General features: G+C 40.6%; 2 protein-coding genes across 3 annotated transcripts in view; both read left to right on the forward strand.

Annotated features, from left to right (window-relative positions):
* dnmt3ab (DNA (cytosine-5-)-methyltransferase 3 alpha b) overlaps positions 1 to 5,759 on the forward strand; it is a 36,897-nt gene extending 31,138 nt beyond the window's left edge. The window contains exons 17-23 of one of the 2 annotated variants that reach the window (XM_083998136.1): positions 775 to 920; positions 2,199 to 2,289; positions 2,452 to 2,600; positions 2,978 to 3,078; positions 3,477 to 3,546; positions 3,918 to 4,036; positions 4,171 to 5,759. In XM_083998136.1, the coding sequence (XP_083854262.1) occupies positions 775 to 920; positions 2,199 to 2,289; positions 2,452 to 2,600; positions 2,978 to 3,078; positions 3,477 to 3,546; positions 3,918 to 4,036; positions 4,171 to 4,312 (818 nt within the window). In that variant the 3' untranslated portion in view covers positions 4,313 to 5,759. The remainder of the gene's footprint in view (positions 1 to 774; positions 921 to 2,198; positions 2,290 to 2,451; positions 2,601 to 2,977; positions 3,079 to 3,476; positions 3,547 to 3,917; positions 4,037 to 4,170) is intronic. The other variant, XM_083998137.1, reaches the window with a different exon arrangement.
* A 7,438-nt stretch (positions 5,760 to 13,197) lies between these two features.
* Positions 13,198 to 20,203, forward strand: dpysl5a (dihydropyrimidinase like 5a; the record flags this gene model as incomplete). The annotated part of the gene is made up of 12 exons (XM_083997844.1): positions 13,198 to 13,458; positions 15,283 to 15,441; positions 15,727 to 15,906; positions 16,071 to 16,139; positions 16,261 to 16,305; positions 16,945 to 17,020; positions 17,285 to 17,441; positions 17,535 to 17,676; positions 17,895 to 18,037; positions 18,184 to 18,391; positions 18,908 to 19,076; positions 20,118 to 20,203. The coding sequence occupies 12 exons, from the start codon at positions 13,198 to 13,200 to the stop codon at positions 20,201 to 20,203; spliced, it is 1,695 nt and encodes a 564-aa protein (XP_083853970.1).
* Positions 20,204 to 21,585: the final 1,382 nt, after the last annotated feature.

The following is a 21,585-nucleotide window of genomic DNA, read 5'->3' on the forward strand; positions in this document are numbered from 1 at the left end:
CATTTCATTTATAACATGCTTTTACAAGTGCTCAAAGGCGCTTACAGAACACAATAAAATATAGAACAATGTGGAGTAACAGATACACAAACAATGTGGAAGGTTAAAAAAAAGAAAAAAGAACAGTTTACAGATTAAAAGCCAGTTTAAAAAGTGTGGGGGTCTGTACAGTCTCTGATGGGTATTGGGAATATTATGGGAATATTGCTAATTTTTTTTATTTGTGGAGTTTTTGTTTTCTCTTAGTCTCATTAAAACTTAATTTATTTTCAATTTCCTTTCAAGTTTACATGTGGAAATTTTAGTTTGCAGTTTTTAATTTAAAATAAGTGCATATTGACAATATTGACTTTACATATCGGTCACCCTGTTCTCTATATAACGGTACTGGCCATGTAAAAACCCATATTGGTTGATCATTACACCATAGGTCCCTTTTTCTATATCACATTTACTTTCATGTCATGATCTTAGCCTTCAAATCAAACATCACTTAAATGCAGCAGTGCTATTGCAACACCGTCATAGTCATTGTAAGAATTTCATTCGTCAATTCATGACTGGTATCAAAATATTACATTGGTAGGGAGAGTGATATAAGCATGTTTCTAAACTGTGGGTTTGAGTGGTCATTTTCAGTATTGATCAACGTTTCTCTGTTAGTCAGAAACAGCTTCAGAGCTTCCTCTATCGTGGGTTCGTTGGTTTTGATTTTGTCCTTGTGCGTTTTCCCCGTTCTAACCCTTTCACCTCTGTCCTCCGTCCTGTTTTTAGGGCTTCTGGTTCTGAGGGAACTTGGCATCCAAGTGGATCGTTACATAGCTTCTGAAGTGTGTGAAGACTCCATCACTGTGGGGATCGTCCGGCATCAGGGTCGCATCATGTATGTTGGCGATGTGAGGAACGTCACGCGCAAACATGTGAGTCTAGTGTCTTATATAACAGCAGTTTGGTCAGTAAAGCAGGGGGTGTTGGAGGGGTCAGACCTGAGGAGGCGCTGACACTGACAAAGACCAGTCAAGCTGCACAGAACAGGAACGGATTTTTGAGTCTTAAACGTGGAGGTTGAACACATGTTGAACAACTGAGCAGATTATAGAGACCGAGTGCATCGAGAGGAACACACTGGGTGGTGGTTCGCTATGATTACAGATGTGTCACTGGGCAACCAAAGAAATACTACAAAAACATGAACTCCTCCTGTCCCAGAAAAACAGATCCATCACAAGTAGTTCGCCTTGTTAAGTCTGTCTACATGGATTCTGGAAGATGATAAGCAGGGAGGTTTCTCACATTGAAACCACTTCTAGTGTGTTTTAACAACACCAAAGACTCAATTTCTCTGCCCTAGTAGGAATCTTATACACAAACTTGCTCAGTTAGGTAAGTGACATGGTTCAGTTCGCCTAAAAACTTGAGTAGAAGTTCAGCTTTGTTGTTACACATTAGTTATGAAGCTACTCTAAGATCACGCTGTCTGCACTGGTTAGCTCCTATCATATCAAACATTATTTCCACAGGTCTATACTGTATAATCCATTATAAATCTTGGATGCAGCTACTCACATCAAATATTCATTTATCATTTATGGAAAAGGAAATGTCCGGTTGATGCTAATAACTTTGAGAGGAACATAAGTTGAAGTACAGTAGGAGGGGAAAAAAATCCTGCAACTGAAAGGTTCAAACCAGACTGTTGAGCAGATTATGAATATGAATCTAATGTGCCCTTGAGTGAGCAAGTAGCTATTATTTTATTATCCACTTCAGTTTTAAGGTCAGAGCCGCAGCTCCACTGAAGCTGACCTCACTCTGATGAAGCTCTCTCATCCAGAGGGTTTACTGTTACCGTTTCCACTCCCATCGCACTATAAACCTGATGAGGACGTTATATCTTCGAATTTTCGATTTAATATACAGATGTTTCTGCTCTCAAACAGCAGTGGGTCTCCTTTTTCGAGCACTAGTGAACCAGAGGGAACCGGAGCCTCCGTCCAACATAATATCTGTCGTCACTGAAAATCAAGATCTAAATCTGCTGCTAGTTTGCTTCATAACCAAAGTGCATGGACTCATGGTGCATGGTAGAAAGAGAAAAGAGACAATAAAGACCTTGAAGTTGGAGGAGTGTTGTGCTGTGTCATTATCTATATAGTCTATATTGTCTTTATCTGACTCTGTCTCTTATCTGTCTGCAGATACACGAGTGGGGTCCTTTTGACCTAGTTATTGGTGGAAGCCCATGCAACGACCTCTCTATAGTGAATCCTGCAAGGAAAGGTCTTCATGGTAGGTCCAGTTACAGTATGTTCACTTTACTTTAATTTTGCAGCATTCATTCAATTAATTGGGGGTAAAATCAAAGGAAGCTCATTATTTGACTGAGGAAATCACTAGAACGTCATTAATTTGTGTCCTCATTGTGGTTTAATGGCCGCGTCTGTCCTACAGAGGGCACCGGCCGCCTGTTCTTTGAGTTTTACAGGCTGCTCCACGAGGCTCGGCCGAAGGACGGGGAGGATCGGCCTTTCTTCTGGCTCTTTGAAAACGTGGTCGCCATGGGTGTCAGCGATAAGAGGGACATCTCTCGCTTTTTAGAGGTCAGCCTCCTCACTGGTAGCAGCAGTGGGATGGATCGTGAATGCCCCCTTGTGGTACTGACTGACAGATTGATTGATTTGGAAACTGAAGGGAACGTCAACCCCCCTAATCCTGACGTAACACTATACTACTGTCTTCTCCCAGAGTGTTGCATTTTATTATCCTAAAGAGATGTTGTCAGCTATTGGTTTGAAAATATTACAGATATATAATTATATTACAATAATTATAAATATTAATATTACCTTTGACTGATTGGACACTGTGAAAATGTACTATGGAGGTTCTCGGATGAAGGATAGAGTTAGGGTTACTTTTCTAATATATATTAGCCATCCTTCATTGTTTTGTCTGATTGATGTGTGTTTTTCCTCAGTGCAACCCGGTGATGATCGATGCTAAGGAGGTGTCTGCCGCCCACCGTGCCCGCTACTTCTGGGGTAACCTTCCTGGGATGAACAGGTTGGTGGGTCAATGGTGAGGGAAGCAGCAGACTTTGACATACACAGTGGGGAAAAACAAGCTGCCTGACAACAGGGGCAAACAATTATTATAAATAGTCTCAACATTATTCTAAATGAAACTGTGATTATTACAGTTACATACCAACTAAATGAATAAGTTATTTCTTATTTTCATGTTGTTTTTTCTCAGTTTTTTTTCATATAGGCTACAACAGACATGTCTTTTAATGTTGTTTTTCTAAAAGGAAAAAGAAAACACTAGAAAATAAATGATGATACTCCAGCGGTCGCAAATATTAAAGTTATTTGTTATAGATGCAAAATTCAGCATGATCCTACAACTGCAATATCTACTCAAGAGCTCAAAGTTGTAAAGTACAACCTGTGACTCCTGTTGTTTCTCCTTTTCAGGCCTCTGAGTGCGATGTGCAATGACAGACTGGACCTCCAGGAATGTTTAGAACATGGAAGGACAGCTAAGGTACTTAACGTGATAGTTAAACCAAATTAATCACAATTAACTTTAACAGGAGTGCATGCGTCACTTGGTTGAGAAACCTTCATGTGGCGTCTGACACTTAAGATTTGTGTTGCTTTACTTGAAAAAAAAAAAACAGTGTTGTAGTTTGACTGCTGTGATCACAGTAATACTTATATTTTCTCCACACTATATCTGTGACAGTGGATGCAGTTGTGTTTGATGTATTCAAAAACACAATACCTGATATTAAATGGATATACTGTACACAACTTTGCACACTAGTGGCTCCCAGTGGCAGCAAGAAGTCACAGCCAGCACATGAGATCATCAACCGTTACATTAAACATCTCTCATTCCCTTTGCTCTTTCAGTTTGAAAAGGTGAGGACCATCACCACCAGGTCTAACTCCATCAAGCAGGGCAAGGACCAGCACTTCCCCGTCTTCATGAACGAGAAGGAGGACATCCTCTGGTGCACTGAGATGGAGAGGTATGTAAACGTTTGAGATCACGCCCTTTTTACATAACGTTTCACAGAGAGATCAAAAATCTCAAGATTATCTCCGTGTGTCTTCCTCCCTGTTTGTCCTCTACCCTGTGGTCTGTCTGGTCGCCCTGTGCCAGAATCTTTGGCTTTCCAGTCCACTATACGGACGTGTCCAACATGAGCCGACTGGCGAGGCAGAGGCTCCTGGGCAGATCATGGAGCGTTCCTGTTATCCGCCACCTGTTTGCACCACTCAAAGATTACTTTGCCTGTGTTTGAGCAGCAAGAAGAACTCGCTCTGAACCATTTAGAAACTACAACTGTATGTTGTTACTAGAAATAAGAGCCTTGATCCTCAAATTATACTCTGGTATAATTTGCAAGCAAAACGTTGACGTAGATTTCACATTATTTCTTGTATTTGAATTGTAATTCTTATTCTATTTAATTTTGATACGTCATTTTACCTTTTAGCAGTGTTATCAAGTATTGTTGATTTGTTTGTGCAAGCTATACTTGAGACTATGCTTTCTTCTCAAGACACTGAGAGAGAAAAGTGCTACATATGTATTTTAAAAGAGACGGGAACGGAAAAGACGGGGAAACATCCGAAATTGAGAGAGTGGTTTTGAATTATGTGAAATGTTTCTGCTGTGTGAGCGTACTGCGAGATTCCCACCTGCAGTGCAGCCATGCTTCCAGCTACTGAGCCTCACAGAGATGTGAAGAGAAAGGCGATTTTCTTCAGTGTCAGGAGAGCTGTGTCTCTGAGAATCCAAAACACCAAATCACATATACCTCTTTGTTTACAGTTTCTATACACAACTGAAGGTAATAAAAGGTACTACTGTAATATGGTTACAATACCATGGTGCTCCAAAATGATGAGAAACATCATAGCCCATGTGGCACTACAACTTTAGACAATACGGAGCTCTTTAACCTGTTGCTGGAAAAAAACAAAAACGCAAAAAAAAAAAAAACTTGTTTAATGTTTTTACACTTAATGGAAAAATGTTCTGTGCCGTTTTGTTCACTCCAGGAAACATAGGAGTGACAAACAGTAGACTGCAAAATGGAGCGTGTCCGCTTTTCTGCATTTTACAGCTTTTATACAGTTTTTACTGGTGCTCATTTAATCTCTCAGCCTTGTTGCGCTCAGGCTCATCGCCTGGACCTGCACAAACAGAAAGTGAAGCTAGCCACATGGGAAATGATGTTTTCTGTCATTCAAAAAAAAAAAAAAACCTTAAGATCAAAGTCTGTGGTGAGCTACTTTTTTCTAGTTTCATCCTGACCAATGACATTACTGTACAACTGTTAGTAAGCGTGGAGGCTGGAGGAAGAGGGGGCGGGTGGGCTGGGTAACAAAAGTTACAAATGTAACTACAGTTCTGTGAATCCTGAATGACCGCCAAAGGTGGTGCTTCAAACGCTGGATCTTCTGTCTGGTTGAGGTGTTATTAGGGTGACGGTACCTTGGGTAGAAACTCTGGAGCTTGTTGATACTTGACGCCGTTCATGGACGTGCTTGGGTCATGTGATGGCGGAGAGAAACGCCGTCTTAAAGCAGAAGTAAGCGATCCGGTCGTTTTGGCTAACTTCCTGTCAGCCGATGGAGTTAGCAGTCCCCGCCCTCGTCCCTACGTTACCAGATTCACGCGCATCCCTTGGCTGCACACACAGAGAGGACCGCCCCTTTATGCCGTTCTCTCTCCTCATTGGATAAAGGTTGTAGGATACAAGAAAAGTTTTCTCGGCTTACAGCAGAGCAGAGTGACTGACAGACCCGTGTTTTCAAACACTCTATATAAGTGATTGCTGTCGGAAGATATAACTATTTAAGACTTATATTAACACAAACATTCTGCTTACTTCTGCTTTAATGTATACCAACCTCAGCTCTGCAAAGAGCATCCAACACTAGGAGCAGGTCCCAGTCTGGACTCTGGAGTCCTTGAGGCACTTGGGAGACATCGTTGTTGGGCTTGTGACAGGACAGGAAGTGCAGTCTGGTTCCTCTGCCCACATCAGCAGGTTCTGGGATACCCTCAGTAACCGCGTTGATGTGTTGTTGTTGTTGTTGTATTACATGATTGTGGTGCTAACCCTTTGACCAAATAAGCACATGCGTGCACAGATCCACCATCCATCAGACCAGCTACAGTGTGACTGCAATCACATACCTGGTACCTGGTAAAAGCCTATTGGGAGAGAGGGAGAGGGAGACTAAATGAATGAAATGTAAAAACTACCTATGTTTAGACGCAATGGGGGCATGAAAGTAAGTGTCCTTCAAGTTGATGGATGTAAAACAAGTCGCCTGGGGCAACAGATTGCAGCATGTCTGTTTGGTTTCACCATCACTTGTTGAGCCCCCTGTTGAGTCAAAGTCAGACTGAAACCTAACTTGTCTTCCTCAATAGAAAATAAGACGAGTAAATCTACCAGTTCTACTTTGGCTATAGGGTTGATAGCTGCTGGTTCAGGGCTAAAGAGCCTTTTAGGTGATCAGACATATACTATACCCTCCACTGGGTCACAGGTGACATTGTTGGTATTAAATACTCAACCTGCAAATTTGTAAGACAGAAGATCCAGTGACAGGCGGTCATGAAGGCGTAAACAGAAAACCTCCTCCTCGACCTCCACCTCTCAAAACTGAAAAACTGTCAGGTGCAAATCCTCAACAATATGGTGCGGCTTCACAAAGTTCTTCTACCTTTTTATAGCAATTTTGTGCTGTTTTATCAACATTATAAAGCACTTTTATATGTATACTTTCTTTTTTTCTTGATATTTTTTTAAAAGAAATTGGTTCTTGTGAATTGTTTTTGTTTTGTTTTATGATGTGAACTGATCTACCCTCGTGTAATACTTTTTGTATACAGTAGGGCTGTGCCAATAGAAGTGAAAGAATGGATTTTAATGTGTGAAACCCATGTTATTTGACTCAGTGTACAGTAGATGGATCGACATTTGTAACCCCAGATCCCCTTCCCTTTCTCCCATCATCTATATTGTTTTCCTGTTTTAAAGCAGCGATACAGTATGTTACTACCCAGAGTCAAAGAATGTCTACTTCTATTAAGATTGTACAATGTAAGACAGAGTTAAAAAAAGACTATGTCCTGCGCTTTGTGTAATATTTTGTCCCGTATGAAGGACAGTTATTGGCCTCTGCCATTTCCCTGATAACTCGTAGTCGTCATGTTGACAGATTTAAGTGCTGATCCAAATTTGGATTACGTTCACATGAACTAAATTCTCTGGATTGTAACCTGTTAAGCTAAACATGGAGGATTTAGGCTGCAGTTTGTCAAAACGAAAAACTGACACAGTGTTTGACGAAGACGTCGGCACTCAAAGAATAAAGAGGATAATAAAAACAGATGCTATCACTTATCTATATCATATTTAAGATTCTAAATTTGAAATTTAATTTCTTAATGTAATTAATTTCTTAAGTGACCTTATTGCTATAATTTTTTGTCCATGCACACAGGGCTCAAAATGAACTCAAAATGTGTGTTGTGATATTTTAACCAGATGTTATCCCCCCACTCCTTCTATAATACTTAACATCCCCTCATGTTTGTACATTTTGTACATAGTTTTTCCGGTTGCTGTTTTCAACAAAATCTCTCATCTTTTTTTTGGTTTGTTTTTTTTATTTTTACGATTGAGATGTACAAATATAATTCTTTGCTAATATATATCATCAAATTAGAAAAAAAAAACGATTCTTAGGTTAAAAATTAAAATCAAGTGACAAATTTGATTCAAAACTTTGCTTTGAGCATTAGCTATAGGGAGACTCCAAGTCGGCATTTTTTCGTACTGATCTTGTTTGTGTCAAGTGAATCCAGATTTAACGTCATGTGATCAATGGACAGCTTTAAGATGAACGGTCTCCACTTCACTGCACAGCCCTACATGGTGGTGTTTTATGCTTCGGTTTCTTTTGTAAGGATTAAAAAAAAAGAGGGATAGTAGGTGTTTCCGATGGTGCTAAACATTTTATCTAATCAAGAAAAATATATTTGATTGGAAGAGAAATAAACATGTCTCGACAATGACTGTTTTTAAGTTCCTTGTAGTAATGGAAAAGAACTATTATTTCACTCATATAAATATATTAACAAAGGCATTTTAACTTTGTACTTGAAAAAATAAGGATAACAAATAATGAAAGGTTTCCTATATTGTTTTAGACTAGAGATTGCTGTAGTTGGTGCTTATCTGTGGGAAAATCGTGTGAGAAAAAAAAAACGGTAATAACTTTTACTGTAGCATAATGTACGCTTAATACGCATTGCTTCTTAATCCTACATTCCATGCCGTAATACTCCATGTCTGTTTTCAAGATGTTTTGAATTGATGCTTATTTGTTTTGTTTTGGGGTTTTTTTCGTTGGTTTTTGTTTTTGTTTTTAAAAAATCAGAAAAGTTTAATTTTTACTGTTCAAAGCAGGTCAATAAGTCTATATTCAGTGATACTGTTGACACTCTGTGTGACTTTCTTTCTGTCATAACTGTTTTATGGCTTCTGCGCTTTTTCCTCAAGACCAGTTCGTACAGCAAATGTAGCAGTCATTCTCCACTTTGAACCCCCCCATACTTATGTTTAGTGTCCAGAGAGAAGATAAAGGCTCCGTATGCTGGAGAACACTTGAATAAATGTATTGTCTTTGTGCAGAAATCTGCAACCTCCTGTCCTTTTTTTTTTTTTTTCATCTATTTAATTTGTTAAAATAATTCGAATTATGGTCCCTGAAATGTGGTTTTAAAATCTAAAGCATAAATATTCAGAATTACATGTTTTTTGTTAATTAAAAATTAAACTCTCAAAAACTGAAGATATTCTGCGTCATCGGGAATTGTGGGTTGAGTACAATCCGATTTGATTGACAGTGACCTGGAAATATAAGCAAATATTCCCACAACTCACTGGATTATGATTCAAGTATTGGTAAATTCTGATTGGTGATATACTTTACTTTTCTATCTCAGCCCTTCCCAGAAGAGCATAGGATGAAATAAAAAAAAGAAAGGAGAATGGATGAGATTTTATAATAATAATAACAATATAGTTAAGGACTGATTCTTCAGTTACATCAAGGTTAAATACAGTAGCAGGTGTTTTGTAGACTTTTGATTAAAAATACTCCTCTACTGAATGTTTTTCAAGTAAAAAATGTCATCTACATTTTTTATTTAAAAATTAATCTCCTGAAAAAGTGATTTGATCCTAGATTTGATCATTCATCAAAGATGAGGACAGCACAGTTTAGATGATACATGTGCAACATTGTTTCACTGAGTATTAGATTTCTATGAAAGAAAAACTGAACGTATGGTCAGTTGACGATGCTTCATTTATCAACAACATGGAAAGCTTTAATATTAAATTTTATCTTGCAGTAGATAATATTCCTATGCCTCCAGTTCTAAACAACCATTATCTTAATTGTGTCCTCATTGTAGTTCTGAAATCAAACCTATGCCTGTGGTATAGCCTGCTGTTTCCATAAACCATATGATTATGATTACACATAATTATAGAATGATTAGCTATAATTATGATGAACTATGCTTAATAATGAAATTTTGTAGTGGACAGACACGAAATACTCAAATTCCAATCACACTTTGGCTGTTTGATAAAGTCCCATAATAATAATTTCTGCCCTCATGACTCTGTTGTAGCTTCTAATTATCTGGAGGTTGATAGAGGAGATGTGGAGATTGATTTTCAGCTCCTGTTTCTATGCCATCATGGCCTCCAGGAGGGGACTGTGTGTGTCTGTGTGTGTCTGTCTGTGGGTGTGTGTGTGTGTCTCGACACCTGGGTCCTCGCCACCCTCTGTGTGTAAATCTAAAATAAGGGAGTTGCCCTGCAGCTCCTGTTTGATCAGACCTTAACATGTTGCCACTCTAAAACCTTTCATTCAACCATTAGAGTTTATGGGCCTGCACTCACATACCTGCCATATGTTCATAAATATATAATTTATCTTGTTTCATGTTGATTTCTTTCCTTCAGTTACGAACACTTAAGATGTATCCTGGGTCCTTTAAGGTAACGACATAATAGATCATAGGCTGCAAATACATGATTAAAGCTCATAGTGACATTTAATCTATTAAATGCAATAAAAATGCTAATAGTGCTGCTGATAATCATTACAATCAGTCCATTATGCAGCCCCATTCCTCTGATATTTCCATGCCACCCTCTGCCTCTGATAGTGGTACAGCCTCCTCGTGGTGGACACGCCCTAAGCCCAAAGTAATTGGTTGCTTAGGCGACCAAGCCTTCACTCACCGTCGCTGATTGGAGCGTCGCGCCGTCGCACGGCCTGGATGCTGAGAGCCGCGTCAAGTCACCGGCAGACCGGCAGGACGGAACCGGAACAAAGGGGATTTGATTACAAAATAAAAGCACATTCGGTGAGTGGAAATGGGAGCACTTAAAAGACTTTTAAGATGCTTGATATCTTTATTTATTTAATGTTGAGCAGTGTCAGCGCAACCTAAGCATAAAACACTAGGCTATGCGAATAAGATCATATAGCCTACAGCATACTTTTTGCAACAGTCTGTCTTTCTTAAGTCTTATTGACTAATATTAAAATAAAAAAAAACAAAAACAAAAAAACCATAAATGTAATCTCATAGGTAAACAGACTACATTATGGGGCAGTGTCTGAACCTTTTTCTAACCCTATATGTAGGCCACTGTAGGTTATTTCCTTGTGTTGGATAATGGGACTGTTGATACAAGCTGTCATAATTTACATGCACTGTGAAAAAAAAAACTAAAGAACAATAAAATAACATTTTGGTTCCTCCATTAATTAAACGTTTGTCTAAAAAGTGTCAATAAAATAGGAAAAAATAACATTGGCTTTTATTTTGAAAGCATAAAACCGGAACACTCACTTGCATCTCCGTGCTGACTCGACGGTGGTGATGATGCTGCGGTCTGCTGGTCCCGGACCGGCTAGGAAGGCATCCATCTGGTGTGTGTGAGTGTGTATGTGAATGTGTGTGTATCTCCTTGGGAAGTGCCATCCACGGATTGTGTTGCATTTTTCTGGTTCCTGTCAGAAAGTGTCCACACAGAGCCGAGTGGAGCAGCAGCAGCAGCAGCATCATCGGGCCTGTAGAGGAGGTACGTGGTGCACATCATCAGCTTTATTCTTCTGAGAGGTGGTGAAGGAAAATCCTCTCCTGGAGCCTGGAGACTTTTGTTTCCATGCCCCCCTGGTTTACAACACGTCTGGGTGTCTGCCCTGGCTGCTCCTCTGCTCTTCCTGTCATCCACCCACCCTCCCTGGACTTAAAACACACACCCTGAAGGTGCAGCCACGCCGCTCCACCTGGCAGCAGGGGGGCTCTACTACCTTACTATCACACCGCTAAAGCCACTTTGCGCTGTTTATTTAAAGCGAGCAGGTCGCCGTGCAGCAGGCGGCAGGGCAGAGGAGGGACTATACGGGGACGGACCGGGAGCCGGGAGGCGGTTTCTAGGTCGATAATGAAGCGCTGTGCAGCCGCTCGCTCACGCCGGATCTAGACCGGTTTCTTTGTGTCAAGTCGCACAAGTAGAAGTGTCATCATCTCATTGCGTTTACACTCCACCGGCAGAATCACTGGATTTACCGGCCTGATGGCTGTATGGCTGGTGGTAATTTACCTATATAGATAGGGTATTGCATGGGTTATTAATATTTATGGACAAATAAAAAATATAAATATAACGACATTTCTGCAGGTATTGGGGCCTGCAGTGTTATAATTGCATTTGAAAACACCTGATTTAACTGTAGGCCTGCCTTATGCACAGTGGCTGTGTTATCGATCTCATAGGATATCTGATCCAGTGAAGCACAGATTTATTTTGCAAGTGTGTAACCAGGTAATAAGAGCTCACCTGTTTATTATTTACTATCCGGCCTCAACTTCTATAGTGGTTACTGAGCTATAGGGCCTGTAATGTAACAGTAACACAGCCTGTAGCTTGCTTCCTTGTTGTTATGGTGGGGTAATGTGTCCGCCCTCTGACTTGACTTGCAGCCCGTTTGTATTAATGCATGATCATCATCATCATCAGGCTCCCTGCACATTATCATCCATCAGATCTGGATGTGTGAAGGAGTCCATGCCATGCAGTAAAGTTGCCGCACCCTCATACGTACGCACCCTGCACGCACACTTTACACGCAAGCACGCAGGGTGGACACACATAGACACACACACACACACACACACACACAATACATCACATCATTAATAGACTTGTGTAAAAGGGAAGGGAGGAGGCAGATCTTGGAGATTGTGTCTTTGTTGTTGAAGAATAGTTCACTGATTTGGTGTTTTTCGTTTTATCCTGCAGAGGTTAAACTGTCTGCCATGTACAAAGGAACATGAGAGAGTGGGAAATTAGTATAAGATAAGATTTTGTGTATCAAGACTTATTTTTTTATTATTATTTCTTACCTCAGTAATGCTCTGGAGTTCCCTCTTGCGTCCCGGTTGAGAATCTCTAGAGTACATTAGAGCTTCTTTGCATTTACGTCATGCAAGAGAAACCCACCTCAACTCACATCATTTATATTTCTCTCTCAGTCACTATAGGAGTCTTTTGTATTTGGCTTCATGCTGAGTGAACATCATTGTATAGTGGTTTTATGCTGCTTCAGGCTTTTCAAAAAAAAAAAAATGGTCTTATTGACCCTTGTTTGCCTTATTGTGATCCACAACTGGACTCACCACTACATCACGGTCCGCTGGGACGTCAGGCCACAGGCGGTGACTGACACAGCCTCCTCAGTGCTGTAGCTGATGTCAGACACTGCCTGACAGACCAGTCTCAGAGCAGCATCACTGACTCTTATCTCTCGCCTCCAGTCTTTCTACACTGTGTCAAGATGAGGTAAAATGTTGATTTTCTCGAGTTTAGTGTAGACATGTAAATATTTGTGGACTACAGTGTTGGACTGGAGAACCAAAGAGTTAAAAAGTTGTGTTTGCTGTAACTTTTATTGCTCTTTTATTGTAGTTTTTTGCACAGTCTATCAGATTACAACTATTATAGGAGCTGCAACTTATGTCTGACAAAAAGTGTTGCATGTGTTTTTCTCCTACAGAGCCATAGCCATGTCTTCCAGCGCAGCGATGGTGAGGATCCTGATAAAGGGTGGCAAGGTGGTGAACGACGACTGCACCCAGGAGGCCGACGTCTACATTGAGAACGGCATCATACAGCAGGTGGGGAAGGAGCTGATGATCCCGGGTGGGGCCAAAGTGATCGACGCCTCGGGCAAACTGGTCATCCCCGGGGGCATCGACACCAGCGTCCACCTGGAGGAGAGCTTCATGAACGCCACCACGGCAGACGACTTCTACAGCGGCACCAAGGTAACGAACGTCCTGCTGGAAAAGAAGAGCAAGTGACACTGTCCTAAAACAGAATTTATTCAGGACAGTTTTTCTTTCTAATAACATTGTTCCATTGATGTTAATTTTACCCAAGATGTCAGTGGTGCTTGTTGTGGGCGATGAGACTGCTTTCTTGATATTTTGGGATCAAACATGGCAGTTATTTTAGACAGATTTACTTTTGTTCAGACAGTAAGATGCCAAAATAAGAAACAGGATGTTGGAATTTGATTAAAACTAAACTAAAATTACAAATAAAACGTTTAAATACAATGAAAACTGTGTATTAAAACTAAACTAGGCAGCTTGTGGTGACAATTTGAATATTACTGCTGCTCAGACATATGGTCAGCTATTAAGTCATTACATACTTTGCATGATCCTACTCCGATGGCATCTGTCTTGGAAGATGATCCTTCTAAGATGATCCTTGATTAATTGATTAGTCTATGGACAGAAAATGTGTCTGATCGATTCTCAAACGACCTCATTAACATCTGAAGACGTCAGATTGTCCACTGCTTTGTTTAATCATGTGTGAACCACATAAACAATGGACACGTGTGAAATAGGAAAGAGACATTTCATATTTTGAGAACAGGGTGCGACCTTAAACTAACAGGCCACCAAGTGCAAGCCAGATGCACCTTGTATACACAGGGATGATTTGGCATTTTGCTGTTGGCACTGTAGCTCAGTCCAGGCTACAAGCTGCCAGAAATACTGAGATGGAGTCATCGAGGGTTGCTGTTAGGACTGGGATATCCCGCCTTGCTTCAGGCCACCATGATGACTCATCAACAGTCTGGAGCTCTTTGGGATGATGGGATGGGATGGGATGGGAGCTGAGAAATGACGGGATGCTGGGATTCAGATGTTTCGTGAGTGGGCAGTGTGGTAGACACTGGTGACAGACACTATTCTCCACTGTTCCCCCTCTCTCTCTCTCCCTCCTCGCGGCCCCTCCCAAACCCTCTTCGCTCGCTGCTGCCGTGCTCCCTGAATAATTCCAGAAACAAATGCAGATGAGCATCTGTTTCCATGGTGACCACGGGGCTGCTGCAAAGACTGCCGCAAAGCCTTTTCACTCACGCTATTGTGCTTGGAGACAATGGTTCTCAGACCCACACCCCCCTGGTTTTTTCCCTCCCACTGCACACTCCTCGACTCTCCCGGGTCAGCTGACAGATGCTCGGTGAAGCAGGCACTTATACACAAAACACACTGTGTCCTCTCTCTTGTTTGGATTATTAAGGTTTACACTAGTTTAAAACCTAAATCTGATACTGGAGGATAAAAATTAAGAAGTGCTGATGTAGTAGATGATGAATGCCTCTTGATTATACTGTGAGAGGGATTCAACCCCTGGATTTTAACTGCTCTGGATTTATATTTCCCCTCAGCGGTAGTCCGCATATAACCATAAAGATAAGCATTAATGGCAAATGAGGCTTTTACTTTTATGCTCACAGTAAGAGATGTGCTGGTTAGTGGATTATGGTCTCTTTAGTATTTACGGACTTAATGAATCAATATCTCCTGCGTCAGTGTCACTTAATGGCCTGGTTTGTTCTTCATCCCAGTTAATTTAAAGGTCTGCTTATCAGTCAACCTCAGGTCACATTGGTTTAACACTGCCTATGAATAAAAACATGGGTGAAATCAGGATAATACAGCACAAAATGTCATTCCCTCACCAAATGACAGAAGCAATACAACGCAATTACTTCTGGTAATAAGTGACAGAATTACAACATCTTGCATCTAAGTGATTGATTGAGTGTTTTTCTGCGTCTTTTCCAGGCAGCTCTGGCTGGTGGTACAACAATGGTGATTGGACACGTCCTGCCTGAGAAGAATGAGTCTTTGCTGGAAGCCTACGATCTGTGCCGCAGCTCGGCCGACTCCAAAGCCTGCTGTGACTACGCTCTGCACGTGGGAGTTACTTGGTGGGGGCCCAAGGTACGCAGCCCACGAGATGGAGCCTTTATTCCTTCATCTTTTTGTTTCAAGACAAAATTCATATTCGGTTTCTAAACTGTTAAACATCAGTCCTACTCAGGAGACAGTTGGTTTCTCTTGTACCTCTGTTAGTGACCTCCTACTAACGCTAACTCGAACAAATAAACCTCAACAAAATCACACAGACAAGAATTACTGTGCTCATTTGTTTTGTACAAGGAAACTCTCCAGGATAAAAAAAAAGAAAAAAATGTTGGAGCTCATTTACACCCTCTCCTCCTGCAGGTACGAGCTGAGATGGAGAAGCTGGTGAAAGAGCATGGAGTGAACTCCTTTCAGATGTTCATGGCCTACAAGGACATGTTCATGCTGAGGGACAGTGAGCTCTTCCAGGCCCTGCAGCAGTGTAAGGACATCGGAGCTATCGCAAGAGTCCACGCCGAGAACGGCGAGCTGGTGGCAGAGGTGAGGGGAATCATTTCATTCATGTTAAATGATCACAAATGCTTGGTGTCGTTGCACTTTTCCTAAGATTTTATTAATTTTCATCTATTTACAAATGTATCTTATACTAATGTGTTCTATATGAGCATGATCTGATCCATGGCGTCTCTTTTGTCTCTGTTCAGGGTGCAAAGGAAGCACTGGACCTGGGCATCAGTGGCCCTGAGGGCATTGAAATCAGCAGACCTGAGGAGGTATGATATCCATGTATCTACTTTATGTGTCTGTTTAAACTTAATTAAATAAGTCAGTTTAAATAAACCCAGTGTCTCTCTCATGATGGTTTCTCATGGGTGTGTGTTTGTGTTTTTACAGTTGGAGGCTGAGGCGACCCACAGGGCAATCACCATTGCCAACAGGGTGAGTGAGATCAGTATTCACATGTATGCAATGCAAAGATCATTTTGGGCCATGCTAATGTCAATGTGCTGGTTGGTCTGTTTTTTGGATCAGACTGAAATAATTCAACAGCAAACTATGGCTTGTGCTGAGTGTTTGGAAAGGTATTATTAAATAAGTGAAAACCTAAAAGATGTCGCAAAATGTTCATGATTCTCAGAGGTTGATCTTATGACTTGAGGTTCATATTTGTGATTTTGAGTCAAGTGTTTCCACAACTATTGGATGGATTGAGATGATATTTGCATTTATTGTAAACGCTTTGAGACTTGTTCTCCGGGTGAAAAGCGCTCTATAAATAAAATGTATTATTATTATTATTATTATTAGACATTCACCTCTCCAGCTGGACTTTTATGAGCCAAACATAACGTTGATTTTGATTTTGTCCCGTAAAGGGGTCAAAATAAAATGTGTCTAATAAAATGGTTATGACCAAATACTGAAAATTAATGACTTTCCCGTCACCAGACTCAGCTGCACTTTGTGTTGGTTGTAATTTGCATATGCTAGCATGCTTAGATGTCAAACTGCATATGGCCTTGTTTAAAATGATTACATATGTATCTAAAACCTGTGTGTGTGTGTGTTTTCTTGTAGGCCCACTGCCCGATCTATCTTGTGAATGTGTCCAGTATGTCTGCAGGAGATGTTGTGGCTACAGCCAAGATGCAAGGTGGGGCCTATTTACATTTTACTAATCAATACTGTATTATTAGTTATCAGTTTTACACACCTACATCATACTAAATTTGAATATAATATCTAAAATGAAATTATAGGACATTCACATTCAGAGGCATATTTTCCTGAGCATTTTGGAGTCATGGTGGTTAATCTTTTAATCTCTTGATTGTTTAATCCGTGCCCTTTTTCTTGCAGCTCTCCTCTCACTGACATTTAATCCAGTCTATGTTAATATTGTGCCGTTTAACTACAGGTAAAGTGGTCCACGGAGAGACCACCACGGCTCACGCTGTGCTGAACGGTATGCAGTACTATCACCAGGACTGGGCCCACGCTGCCGCCCATGTCGTTGTACCGCCTCTCCGCCTCGACCCCAATACTCCCAATTTCCTAATGAGCCTGCTGGGAAAGTAAGTGCTATAAAATTGACTCGTCCTGTTTGTTTCCACTTCTTCACCAAACCTGTGTGTGACCTTTTTTTTTAAACTCTGTCCGGCCCGCAGCGACTCTCTGAACGTTTTGGCATCTGACCACCGTCCATTCACCATCAAACAGAGAGCTATGGGCAAGGATGATTTCACAAAGATCCCTCATGGGCTCCCTGGCATTCAGGACCGCATGAGCGTCATCTGGGAGAAAGGAGTGGTATGTGTAGCTCTTTTGTTCTCGCTGTCTTGCAGTGCAGAACCTCCACAATCAGGATATCTGTTTTGGTTTTGGAAGGATATTGATTTGAACTTGAAAAAATACTATAGACTAGCCGAATAGGCATAAAGAGCATCTCCTACTTTTAGTGCATCGGCACAAATTCATCACTAAGATTACAAACATATTTTGATCTTTGTGTTTGTCATAATTCACAGATTGGTGGTAAAATGGATGAGAATCGCTTTGTTGCCGTCACAAGCTCAAATGCTGCCAAGATCTACAACCTCTACCCCAGGAAAGGCAGGATCATCGCAGGAGCAGATGCTGATGTGGTTGTCTGGGACCCAGAGGGATCCAAGTATGAAACTGGATACATCCATTCATCGACCAGATTGTCTCACTACGCCTCTCATCCCATAACTCAGAGGCTCATTAGGTTGTTGTTGTTTTGTTTTTTTTGCCTGGCTTAAATGGGTCATTTCTTTCTCTCACCTCCATCTGCAGGACCATTTCTGTGGACAACCAGGTCCAGGGAGGAGATGTAAACCTGTACGAAGGCCTTCGCTGTCACGGCGTTCCCCTGGTCACAGTCAGCCGTGGGCGCCTGGTCTACGAAAACGGGATCTTCACGTGCGCCGAAGGCTCTGGGAAGTTCTGCCCCCTGAGAACCTTCCCAGATTATCTTTACAAGAAGATGGTTCAGAGGGAAAAGGTATCAGACACAACTGGATTCATGTATCAGCAGAAGAGTGGATTTCCACTAATTAACAGGCCATTTATTAAACATAGTCCTTCATTGATTTCCATGAAAACAACTTAGATATACCACACAATTTAAGATGTAATTATATTTTTTGTGCATTTCGTATAAGGAACACTACAATTAATCACTATATCAGTAGAAACATGTTCTCCATCTACTACAAATTGTCTACATTTTTAAAACTGACTATGCTGCATAGTTTTAAACTGTTGCCTGTGTGAATGATGTGATGTGTGAAGTGATATGTATTATTTATTGCATTTTGTATTGTGTATTGTTTGAACATATCAGCACTTTAAAGGAGCAGCTCTCCTATTTCATTGTGGTTACGCATAACGACAAATAAAGGCTATTCTATTCTATTCTATTCTAATCTAATCTAATGCTGCTATTATTATTGAATTATTATTTCTAAAGTTAACATGTTCATTAATCTATTTGTTCATGTGTCTCTGATCCTACCAGTGCCAGGCTGTGAAAGCTGTGGAGCGGGAGCCGTACACAGGTGAAGTGGTCGCCGTGGTCAACTCAGGAAAGAGGGACTTTGGGGCTTCAGATCTGGACACTCCGACACGCCCCTGCACCCGGCACGGGAACATGAGGGACCTCCACGAGTCTAGCTTCAGCCTGTCTGGTGAGGACTAAGACATTCACACAGGGATATGCTCTTATTTGTTTTTCATTTCATGTGTGCATGACATTATGTATGTGTAAGAGAAAGTGATTTTCAAGCTGTGTCTGTTTATAAACTGAAAACACCAGACAGGTGGTGTATGTTTGGTACAGTACAGTCTTGTTTGCTGCATGTTGGCTCTGCTGCTCTGGCTTTAAAAGAAATCTGAATATTGGCCTGGTGAGGGAGCTGTAGTTTAAGAAACTCAGAAAGCTACAGTGACAGTGCATCTTATCAGCCACACACAGGCTGTGCTTGGTCCAGACTGTTACAGCTCCTCAGCTGTGGGACTGAAACCTGTTTATACAGGATTTTAAGCATTTATTATGACAGATTTGTAATTTCATCACACGTTACTTTGCTAAATTAAAAAAGGTATAAAGAACTTAAACCGTCCTGTGTTTTAGCTCCATTTTTCACATTTATATATACTGAGTTTGAAGAGATACCCCAGTACTCTTTTTCATTTTTTGGAGAGTTTTTTAGCTTTAGAAAGACGTGAAACAAAACTCTTTGACCGAACTTGAACCAGGGATGTTGTGGTTTATTATGGGTGCCTTAAGCCTTAAGGTGGACCTCTGGGGAACAGTAGTGTACTTGTACGTCATTGAAGAATAGTTTTACATAATCTGTACAGTATCTTGGTGCCTGAGGATTCATTTTGCTTAGAATAATAACACAGTTGTCAGAACACAGTTTGAGAGCAACAGCATTATCCAGACTTATTCTATTCAGATTATACTTAAATAATAACAATAACTTGGCAGTAACAATAAATGGTTTGAGCAGCATCTTAAATGGCATGAGAGGAATTGTTTTGATCTTTTGAAGTATGTTGCAATCCTTAAATCTGATTGGATCTGCTCTGGATGATTATAAGCCGTTTACAGAACCCTCTACAGTACAAGACCATAAGAAAATATGGTTGAGCTGCTCTTAAGTCCTATTAGTAAAATCCAGCTTCTCCACTGTTGTAACCTCTGTGCGATCCGGTGTTTGCAGGTGCCCAGATCGATGACAACATTCCAAAGAGATCCTCGGCCAGGATCCTGGCTCCTCCTGGAGGCAGATCCAGCGGGATCTGGTAACTAATCAGGCGGCCGTCACATGAAGCGGAAGAATGACACCTGAGGGAGACATAATGGCCAAGCAAAGATCACTTGTTTTTCTTTCTGGAAGCTTAGAATACATGTGGGGTAATGGAGTCATGTTGTCATTTTGAACTCAGCACAGTAATTTAGGATTGTAAACTATTAAACCTTATGACATTGCCGTTATAATATTGGAACATGGATCAAAAAAACTTAAAATTAAAAAAAAAAACGTCATTAAGTGATTATAGCTACCAAATTTCAGTCAAGTGATAACCAAAAACACTCAGCAAATAAAATAAAAAAAATGTTGCCAGTGAATTATTTTGGCTATTGGATCACGTTAGGGAAAAATAGTTTTAGGAATGTGATGGTGAGTCTTGGTTTTTATGATGCGATTGTTTTACCTCACTGTAAAGTACGATTTTGCACTTGTATCATGTACTATTTAGATGCCTTTCTACATGATTTAATGTCACAAATGTCACAAATGTCTTTTAACTGCGACTCATGGTGAATGCAATGTAATAAATTATTACAAGGGTGTCGGCATGACATTAATATGTCAGCTATTGAAATTAAATGAAAAAAAAAGGAAAAAAAAGTTGCAATTGATCAAGTGATGAAAACAAGCTAATGTAAACTGACCTTTTACATGTATTTGTTTGTTTATTTATTTTTTATATTGCGTTATTTTCCCTTTGATGCTACTGCGCTCGAGTTATTTCCTGATAAAGAATGAGGTCTTTGTTCAGTAGTTCATCATTGTCAGATTAGCATTTCAGATCATGTTTACAGCCTTATAGCAGAACAGACTTCTGTTTCCACCCCTACCAAATGTGAATGATCTATGCTGTGTGTACTGTGCATGGTAGCATAGTTAGAACTACTGTAGTGAGCACTAATATTTCAGCATTCATTGTGAGCATATTCATTTAACCACAGAGAGCAAAAAGTCTCACCCAAACTGCCTTTTTCTCACCTGAGAACACTGACACCCTCAAACACACCCTCCCATACTGACGCTACAGGTCGTGACCTCTGACATGTTGACTACTGTTGTTTGTTTCTTTTTTTAAAAATTATTATTAATATGTTCTGGTTTGAACCCGTTCCTCCGACTGACACGTCCAATGTAACACAGCACTGTGAAGCTTAGAGAAGGTGAAGTGATCCCCCTTAGCGTTCACGCTGAAGTTTTAACTCAACAGCAGAGATGTTAGTGAATGAATGTTATTTCTCCAGGGGATCAAAGCCGTCACATGCCAGTGAAAGCTCGGCTTCATAACTGGAAGGCATGCTTGTTTAGCAACTACAGAAAAGCACTGATACTTTGTCGAATTCTCAACTACTGTATTTTTATCGTTTGTTTTTAGTTA

This window comes from Trachurus trachurus (assembly GCF_905171665.1).
Source record: "Trachurus trachurus genome assembly, chromosome: 22".
NCBI lineage: Eukaryota > Metazoa > Chordata > Actinopteri > Carangiformes > Carangidae > Trachurus > Trachurus trachurus.